Genomic DNA, 10,313 nt, shown 5'->3' on the forward strand with positions numbered 1-10,313 from the left:
TATCTGGTAGCCTTTGTCTTAAGGCCATGTTAAACAGCTGGAGTTTAAAAAAGAAACTTCAGTGGTAGCCTCAAGTTTAGGAAACTTTCAGTTGTTTAAGGAAAGAACTGATGTTCTGTGGGTATTGTGATTTATTGGAATAATCCATTAGAATCTGAACCAGTATTTGTGCCATTCTGATACAGCGGTGCTTAACGCATCATCTTATGAATAATCCCCAAGACTAACACCAGTGGTCTACAAAGACTTCATTTTCCAAGAACAAGTTTTCAAAAAAATAAAAAAGCTCAAAATTTATTCATGTAAGAAACTTTTATAAAAAGTTTTTTTACAAAGCCAAGTACAATTCACAGACGCAGAAATTCACCTTCCTGCAAAAAAAAGGTACACGTGGTATCTCTATTATAGAGTTCAACAATAAAAACCATGGGGCATCAATCAGCCCCAAGAGAGTTCACTTTTCATATTCTTGAGAGTCTCATCCCCTTCCACCCCCACCCAAGTGATGTTAAAAAACTATAATCCAAAATATACACACAAGCTGCATACCTGCAAAAGTTTGTCTGCTTTTTTAAAAAAGAGCAAAATACAGATCTGTCCCTATTGTTCATAAATCGTTGCAATGTTGGAAGGATGAGATCAAAATTTTGCTAATATATCTCCAGACACAATGTGCAGTACAAATCTGATGGCTCAGCTTTTTTCCTCTCCGTTAAAAAAACTGCCAAAGTATCTTCTTGTGCAACACAGCAGTCAGATGGTTAATTTGAAAGTGGATAAGAAGGTGGTGGTGGGGAGGTCCCCCGCCCTGCGCAAGAGTTTTGTTTTCAGGCAGATGGAAGTGGGGGGGGGGAACAAGGCGGGGGAACTGTTACTGGAAGACCCAAACAAGACATCTGAAATTGCCTTGCAAAACCATGATCCTCAGACAGCTTATCTGGGAGATAAAAACAGAGGTCTCTTCATTACTGGATGCAGAGGGTTAAACATCTGATCCTTTTGCCAGTCAAGGTCTTTTCTTCTATCTTCTTTCTCTCTCTCCCTCTCTCACTGGAGAGAACCAAGTGTCAGGATCCCACACCTGCAGTCTGAATAGGGAGGGGGGGAAGGGGGAGGAGGGTGGAGAGAAAGGCATGTCAGTCTCCTCAGCAGATCAGAGGCAGGTCTGCAGACATCCTGGCGCCAGAGAGGAAACTTCTATTTACCTCCAGCTGATAAGGAATCAAGAGCCAACACTCGGGGCTGGAGGTTTGCTAATTGGCACCAAAAAAAAGGGGGGGGGGTAGAGTGGAGAGAAATGGACCCTTCTGTTTCCAACTCTCTGCAGATAGATCTAAAATTACAGATTCTGAGGGAGGGACAAATGTTTTTGCCTTCCCGACTAAGGGTGGGGGGAGACAGGGGAGGGAGAAGATGAGTGCCTCTTGATTCACTGATTTGAACAGGGCTGTTTAAGCAGCTGCAGAGACTTAACGCTATAAAAAGAATGACACTGTAAAAATAATGACTCCATTTACAGGCAGAGGGAAAGAGGCACTGGAGGCTGCCGTTGTACTAGCAGGAGGAGGACAAGGGTTCACACCGCATTCTGTGGCCGGGAACAGAGTCAAATGGGGCTACGCTGGAGCAGCTTGATATTCACCAACGTATTTCTAAGCATTAAAAAGCTTTAATGGCAGCTTTAAAAAGATAGGTTTTTCTTCAGAAGATTTTGCATGACCTGGGGCTTCTAGGCAAAGAGGGCATGGGGAGAGGGGTAAGAGGGATGGAGTTTGGTTGGTTACTGGCCATACCTGTAAAGATGTTAATGGCACAAGTTTCTGTCCTCTTTTGAGCAGAGTTCAGAGGCCAGCTCCGCTGCCTGCAGAAAAGTGAAGAGGGAAAGAGAAGAGTTAAGGAGATCTTGGTTGCACAGCAATATTAAAAGGCAACATAACACAATTTGGAATTCTGAGACCTGTAAGTGGTTTTTGAGAAGGAATACACTGCAAGAGGGCTAGGGCCACGATTCTGTGCACACCTGCTGGGGAGGAAGTTCCATTTAAGTGGGTCTTTTCCTGAGTAACACTGCATAAGATTACCATGTAAGGGCCTTGATTTGGCAAGATCCACTAACCTGAGAGGATTTATTCTCAAGCTTGCCCCAGGAAACAGTGTTCCTTCTACTACATATACTTACCTGGAAGAAAGTGGTCATTCACTTTCGGGGGGGGGCGGGCTTCCAAGTAAGTCTACATGCAGTCATAGTTTAGAAATCTTTACTCAGAAGCAAGTTCCAATTTTAATAGGCTTTGCTTCAGATTAGGAACTTGCTTCTCAGCAGACATGCATTGCATTTTGTAGTATTCATTTTAGAATTACAGCTTGTGGATCACAGCCAAAGCTGAAAGCTTTAATGCACACATTTCTCCCTCAAGCAATCTCAAGACTGTTAGGAGATGTGTGGATGGGAACCTTTTCCAAAATCCACACTAAAGAATAAACCTATGCCTCATTTACTCAGAGGCAAGTGCCACTGAGTTACACTGGCATACTCTCAAGCATGTGTTCATAGGATTCCAGCCTTCCAAATCCAATTCAGGACTCAATACAAACTCACATAGCGCGATCCTATACTTACACTTTTGTCTGAAATCAGTTCGATACCTCCTACATGAGAGTAAGGGTGCACAGGATCGCGATGTATACCCACTGCCCACGGGTGTGAAATCAAGAGTGTCTTGTTCTAAATAACCCTCTTCCTCAGCCTGAGCGTGTAGATCGACTCGGATCCTGGCTCATGCAACTGAGCGTGCCTACTCTAGAGGAAGCAACACGAGCCGCTGCGCAGGCGTCAAGGAAACGACTCCAGACTCAACGGCGCGTGTTGCTCCAGCCGGAGACCGCAATGTTCGGGAATCTCTCATCCCCAAGCCCGCGGGCGCCTGCCACACACCACGCAGAGAGACAACCACGCAGTCCCCATCGGCGTCCGCGCCATTATTTCCACCAGGCACACCCAAGGCCCCCCCCCCTTCTGTCTCCCTACAACCCTAGATTTTTCTTAAACGGGCCTCCTTACTTTTAAAGAGAGCAGAGACGTCTCCACTGACGGATCCTGCCCCTCCTTCGCCTGCTCCTCCAGCACGATCTGGAGGTCGAAAATGTAGTCTATGACGTGCTGCAAGATCTCCACTTGACTGACTTTGGTGCCTTGCGGGATCCCGGGCACCAGCTCGCGCAGCTTGGAGTAGCAGTCGTTCATGTCGTAAAGGATGTTCATGGGCTCTTCCAGCGCCGGGCTCTTGTTATTGCTTCCCCGGGCGATGGCCAGGCTCTGATCCGAGAGGCAGCAGACGGCTTCGTAACAGCTCCTGACGGATCTCACCGGACTGATGGCTTTCATGATGACACAAAGAAACCCTCGGCTGGGTTCAAAGAACGGGAGATGGTGGAGAAAAAGGCGTGGGGGGGGAAGAGAGCGTTAGAGGGATGAAAGCTGCTTGTTCCGCTTGCCAGCTTCTCTAGTGGATTCTCTATTGTGTCGTTAGAAACGCTTTTTTCTTGCAATAGCGAACGCTGTCACCCGCTCCGGAGCTTATATAGGCAAGCCGCGAGCGTTCGTCCCCGCCCTTATGCAAATCAGCCGCCGCACTCCCTCCCACTCGTCTCTCTGATGACAGCGAAAATGTTGGATGGAACGTTCGCAAGATGGTTAAACTGCAAAGCAGGTTTCTATTGGCTACGGCTGACACCAAATAGCAGAGGACATCAAAGGAATGAGGAAGCTCTGATTACCAAGGGGGCGGGGCTAGCGCTCCAGCCGGGCTTTCTCTCCCCCCCCCTTTTCTTCTCCCCCTTCCATTCAATTAAATCGAGTTAAATTCAAAATATACGCGTTATCTACCAGATCCTTTCCCATTTTAATGTGGAGTTTTATTGTTCGGGGGAGAAACAGCGTAGAGAGAAGAAAAGGGGCTCCAGCAGCCCTTCTTCCGTCGCGCAGCCCCTTAATACGTCCAGAAAGTCATAAATCCCATCACGGCAGAGAAATTTCCCAAGGTTTTAGGTTTTTCCCTCCTTCTCCGGGGTTGGGGGAGGGAATCTTGTAAGGACTTAGTGCCGCCTTGTTCCTCAATTTGCTACTCATATGACCTCCAGACTTTCTGGCGTCAGGAATTATCTTGTGACCAAGTGAAAAAAAATTAATTGCGGGAAAGCTGAGGTTACAATGGAGAAAACAGATTTGGGGCAGTAATAATGGTGGTAGGTAGGAACATTTGGCGGGGAGGGGTGGAGGTCGAGTATGTGAGTGAGTGAGAATTTTTTTAAAAAAATGTTTCAATTGATAAGCACCACAAAAAGCAAGAAAATGCTTAAAGCTTTTACAGCAATACAGCTGGGGGGGCAGCGCCTGCCCCCCATTTTTCTCTGCCCTCCCTTTTAATAAACAAATACTTCATATATAATGGAATGTTGCTTGCATTTAGGATAGATTGGAGCCAGATAAGTCCCCCCCGCACGTTTTTTGCAACCCCCCCCCCAAAAAAAACCCCTTGTAGGCTGGCTATGGGCCTGGACATATTCTCTTATTCTCTCACTGAAAATATTCAGTGTCAAATCAAAATGTTTCATGCAGGAGCTGGAGGCAAAAGAGCAGGGACACAGGGCAGAGGAGACATGGCCAGCATGGATCCCAGTTGCACATATTGCTGGATAACAATGAATGAGCTTGTGAACACATGTGAATCATGCACATAGGTTAGTCATGTGAACACACTAATATGTGATCATGTAAAACTGTAGTGTGTGAAATAGCCCTAATTAATATAAATGTCACCCACACTCTGCTAAATATTGTAAAGGAGGATGATTCGACTGAATTTACACTGGTAAATTCTAAGTTGATTAAACATAGTTCATTTTGATAAAATGGAACTAATGTACATTCAGTCTTATCCGATTATGCTCAAACCGCTCATCCTATCAGCTTTCACTGAACCCACTTTCCCTTGGAATTGGTTTGAGGATCTGGGGAATATTATCTAATGGGGTAACAGGGGGGTATGTGTCATAGTGCATGGTAGCAAAAGCAACAAAGATTTGTAGAGCAGGACTACATAACTTTAGCCCTCCAGCTAAAGTTGGGAGTTGGACTACAACTCCCATCATCCTTGACTACTGGCCACTGGATGATGGGAGTTGTAGCCTAATGACAGCTGGATGGCTGACGCTATGCGGCCCTGCTGGAGTGACTAACCAATGTACTGCAGAGTGAACTTTAGCAGATGGAGAATGCTACAAGGTATTTGTTAGCCTTTAAGGTGGTGCAAGACGGTATTGGTTTAAGAGTAGGAATCAACCCTTACAAATATTGCAGTCTGCAATCTTTCAGCCACTGACTGACATACAGCAGGGACGTACGGGTGCAGTGAGAGAGCAGCCTAACAGAACTTCCCAACTAACTGCAGCATGGAATCAGCCATTTTTTACGCCCTTTCCTTCCCCAGGAAGCCTTCTGTGCTACCTGAAAAAAATGTCCTTGAACACTGCACAACCCTCAGGGATATATCTTCAGGTGGCACAGAGGCTTTCCTGGGGAAGGGGAGTGTGTCCAAAAATCCACATGTCCCCTCTGACATTGGTGGGATTTACATGTCTGTAGTAGGATGTAATTCAGCCATGTGAGTGCTTAACTCATGGAATAAAAGGGACATGCAGCCCAAGCCAATGCAAATTTTCTCAACAATAAATTGAGATCAAGGGAATTTACTTCAAGTGTGCATAAGATCGCATCAGCCTTAACCTGGCTTAATTTGAGCTGGATTGCACCCTGGAGTTCAGAATTAGGTCTAATCTAGAGGTAAGTGCACTGGCCCCATGTTTTAAGGTATGGGACATAGAGACATAGGAAGCTGCCATATACTGAGTCAGACCATTGGTCCATCTCGCTCAGTGTTGTCTACACAGACTGGCAGCGGCTTCTCCAAGGTTGTAGGCAGGAGTCTCTTTCAGCCCTATCTGGAGATGCTGCCAGGGAGGCAACTTGGAACATGTAGTCAGTCTACATGGTGGTGTAGTAGTTAGAGTGCTGGATCAGAAGCCAGGAGTCCCGAGTTAAAATCTCAACTGGATTTTCACTGGATTCATTCAATTTTCACTGGAAATTTACTGGATGACTTCAGGCCAGTCACTTATTGCTCAGCCTAACCTACTTCACAGGGTTGTTGTGAGGATAAACATAACAATGTACATTGCTTTGGTCTCCTTGGAGAATATAAATGTAAAAACACATACATACGTAACATTTAAAGTTCTCAGGAGGTCTTCCTTTCAGGCACCGACCTGCCCAACCTTGCTACATCATGTGCCTGCAGCCCAGAGCTCACCTGTGAGCACCTAGAGGGATGAAAGGGGTTGTGGTCTGGGTACATTCAGCATCCCCACCCTCACATACCCCCCTATTTCTGACTTTGCAAGGGAATGGCACAGAATGTTTGTTCCCATGTATAGTTGAGGCCTCAGAATGCAGAAGTAGAGGACGTACAAGAAACAGAAAAGTCACATTGTCATGTATCCAATGAATGACAAAGTACAGCTGTTTTCAATCTAATTGTGCTATAAATTATGCAGCCCAAAGGTATGGCTGATGTCCAAAGTCCTTATTTTTATTGAATGGTGTTTGGATTATTAGAGAGTGAGACAAGGAGATAGGCTGATCAGGGGCATTGCAAGGTTCAAGGGGGCCCAGGGACAAAAAGTGGAGATTGTCCCCTGTCTTCTGCTCCTTCTCCCCTTTCTTTTTAATGAGGGAAGAATTCAAAAAATGTCCTTAATATCTTGTAATTAGAGATATTTTCAGCTCTATCTCAGTTTTTGGAGGGAAGGGGGAGGAGTATCAGGCAGTATCCCTCCCTCCCTTTTTTTCATCTGATTGGCTGGTTGATCTTCAGTGGCATTTCCTTTGCTTTTGAGCCTGTCAGCCAGGCTGAGAGTGGGGTGGGCCAAACCTGAGCACTAGCCAGCCAGTAGGAGAGAAGGAGGAAGAGATGCTGCCTGACACTCCTCCCAGAGAAGATTTGTCTTACATGAAGCCGAGATGAGACCTCAGATCAGGAGTGTGTCAGTGAATTGGGGAGCAACAAAGAGGAGAGTGAAGAGTGATCTGCCACCCAGCTGATTCCCCCATCTCTCAGGGGCCAATGCACATTTGTTCCCCTTGTTCAATTATGGCTACACCCCTGCAGCTGATGTGTATACTTTATGGCCTACCTTTGGCATTCATATATGCCATGTCATGTTGCTGCTCTTCAAATCAGTTGCTTACTCTGCAGTGAGTGTATTCAACTTCAGAAAGTGTGTCATTTTGGAGGCGGGAAGGAAGGGACACCTGGAGTAAATTATACTGCCCACAAGTATAGTGTACACCAGAACTACCTAAACTCAAGTTTTGTTTCCAAACTCCTCTCCTCCCATGCCACCACTATTTTTTTTTTAAACCAGAGCACTTCTTGTTTTTGTTTTCCTTTGACTTTTAGCTAGACTTGAAAAATCACACACATCCCACATTGTGTATATAATTAATCATGGTCAATTTCCATGTTTTTGCGTTGTTTACATTTCACAATCGTAACAAAATTCAGCTTTGTGGGTGAATTGATGCAATGTTTAAATGATCCTGGTTCATGTTTCTGGGGGGTGGGGGTGGGGGGGATCACGAAAAAAAGTGTAAGCGTCCAAACTTGTTATTCAGAACACTGAATGGTTGGTGATAACCCAGACTGTCAATTTTTGCTCCTATGCAAAGAGACAACTTAATTCTAGATTAATGTATGGTCTTTCTGGGGAAAATAAAGTTCTGGTTCTGAACACTTGTGCCTTTTAAAATTTGAACAGAATTAACTTATATGTGATTTTAGTTTAATAGGCCTTTTCCAAGTGAAGAGGCTGACTAAACTAAACTAAACTAGATGTTACAGTACTAAATTTGTTGTAGCAGTTTCCTGCACTGAGCACTAGGGTCTCTTCCAATTCTAAAATTATACTATATTAAATAACTATTAATCACTTTCCCCTTAAGTAGCTTCCCTCCTCTTTCCATTGTAACCGACTGCATTTTGTTGCTTGATTCTTGCTTTCCTTTCTATTTCCTTTTAATTTTTTTAACCTATTTTGTATCTACCTTTGACCAAGACAATAAATTGAACAGATCCTTTTTTCAAGGAGAAATGTCCTCTGTGTGGGTTAGCACAGAGTTTAAAGCATTGCTGATTATCTCACAGCCTCATCTCTTTTCCATATAGAAAGATAAATTATAGCCCAAGTTTATGCATGTTCTCTAGGAATGAAATGTCTTTTTCGTCAATGGGGCTTATTCCTGCATAAGTTCAAAGCTTTATAGCCCAATTCTAGGCATGCTTACTGGAAAGTATGTCCCTCTCTTCAATGGGACTGTCTGTGCACATTTTCCTGGGAATAAAGTCCATTGAACACAGTGGGACTTACTTCTGAGTAAAAAGGACTGTGCTGCTATCCTTAAATTTCACTTTGATTTCATGGGTGATGCAGTGGGGATATCATCCCTAGAGTAGATCTCTCTCTCTCTCACACACACACAACACACAATCTTTCTGCATGCATCGTGTTTGCCTGTTTAGCAAAGCAGCTTAAGCGCATTTCTGAACTTTCTGTTCCCACTCCCTGCTCCCTTTTCCTCCAGTCCTGCTTGCATTTTTTTTTCTTATGAAAGGATGTCATTAAGGCTTTTGTTTGAACTGTTTTTGTTGAAGAACTTTTCTCACAATCCTATTTTTTGTTGAGGAATCTGCTCCCTTTGCCCAGCTGTGTCCCTATCCCTCCAGCTGTGTTGATCTAACTCGCAGCTCCAGACAGCCTGGCGCCAGCCTTGCGAACGTCATGCATTCACACAGAGATGCGTGGCCAAGGCAACCTTTCCGCCGCCATAGCCACCGAACTGGAACCTCGGCCGGCAGCCAATCAGGAGCGGCCTGGGTGGGGCCTCGAGGTTCGGAGTGGGCGTGGCTTAGCGGGGAATAGAATCTTGCGTAGCAATCTTCAAACGTATGCTTGGGAACAGAGGGTCGGGTGTTTTCGCATGTGGCTGCTCCGTTCCCGTTAAGGGTTTTTTTGTTTTGTGTTGTTTCAAAAACGAGACAATCTGTGGGGCCGTAAAGAATCGTTTCTCTCCCCCGCCCCCCGCTTCTTCCCGGGAACAGAGTCCCCTACAGAGCCAAGAATCAGATTCAGAAATATGACTATCATTTATCACTTCCCAATCCTGGCCAGTGGGTAAGCCATGAATTTCACTTTCTTGGCTTTCGAAGTGGTACGGATAGGCCCTCCAATGCTCTAGGGTGCAATGATTGACTGCTGAGACTGGTTTACAACGAGTGCATTTGATTTTTTAAAACTTGCTTTAAGATCTGGGATTCGTCCTGAAAGCTGTTTTCAGGGAACTGTTTTCAGGGAACTTCCCTCCACCAAATAACCTCTCAGAAATCTGAACTGCAGCTTTGCATTCTCTGCTTCCCTTGCTTTCCTTGGTTGATCTGCTCTTTTTTCCAAGAGGGTTTTCTTGTCACATTATGCATCACTCCAATACGGTTATAGGAACAGAGGAACTGCCTTGTACTGACCATTGGTCCATTTAGCTCAGTCTGGTCTATGCTGCAGCGTCTTCTCCAAGGTTTCAGACAGGTCTCTCTGGAGATGCCAGGGATTGAACCTGGGACTTTGTGCACACAAAGCAGGTGCTCTACCGCAGAGCTACAGCCTCATCCCATACAAGCTTAATGGAAGCTGCCTTCTACTGAGTTAGAGACCATTGGTCCATCTAGCTCCGGATTGCCTGCACCAACGTTGTGGAACCACAACTCCCATCATCCCTCACTCTTTGCCGCTGTGGCTGGGAATGCTGGGAGTTGCAGTTCCACCACAGCTGGAGGGCCACGTTTGCCCACCCTTGGTCTACACCAGGGCTGTTAAACTCTGGCCGTTTTGCAGATGTTGGCTTACAATTCTTATTTGAGTTGTTGTCGTCCAAAAACAGCTGGAGGGCCGAAGTTGAGCAGCCCTGGTCTACACTGGCTGGCAGTGTCTTCTCCATCATTTCAGACAAGGGTCTTTCCAAGCCCTACCTAGAGTAGGGATGTGCACGGAACCGGTTCAGAGGCCCTTTATGGAGGCCTTTTATGGCCTCCTTTATGGGCCTCCAAACTGGTTCGAAGAACTGGCAGTTCTGCTGGTTTGAAGGCGGTGGGGGTCTCTCTTTAAGAGCAGGGTGCTCCTCTTTAAGAGGAGGCTGCACTTACCCC

At 45.5% G+C, this 10,313-nt stretch overlaps 1 protein-coding gene across 1 annotated transcript; it reads right to left on the reverse strand.

Annotated features, from left to right (window-relative positions):
- Positions 1–266: 266 nt before the first annotated feature.
- On the reverse strand, positions 267–3,631 carry ID3 (inhibitor of DNA binding 3). Its single transcript, XM_053268803.1, has 3 exons — positions 3,062–3,631; positions 1,794–1,861; positions 267–1,088 (listed from the first exon to the last, which is right to left on the reverse strand). The coding sequence occupies exons 1-2, from the start codon at positions 3,383–3,385 to the stop codon at positions 1,805–1,807; spliced, it is 381 nt and encodes a 126-aa protein (XP_053124778.1). The 5' UTR covers positions 3,386–3,631; the 3' UTR covers positions 267–1,088; positions 1,794–1,804.
- Positions 3,632–10,313: the final 6,682 nt, after the last annotated feature.

The sequence above is a fragment of the Hemicordylus capensis genome, chromosome 7, assembly GCF_027244095.1.
Source record: "Hemicordylus capensis ecotype Gifberg chromosome 7, rHemCap1.1.pri, whole genome shotgun sequence".
Taxonomy (NCBI): Eukaryota; Metazoa; Chordata; class Lepidosauria; order Squamata; family Cordylidae; genus Hemicordylus; species Hemicordylus capensis.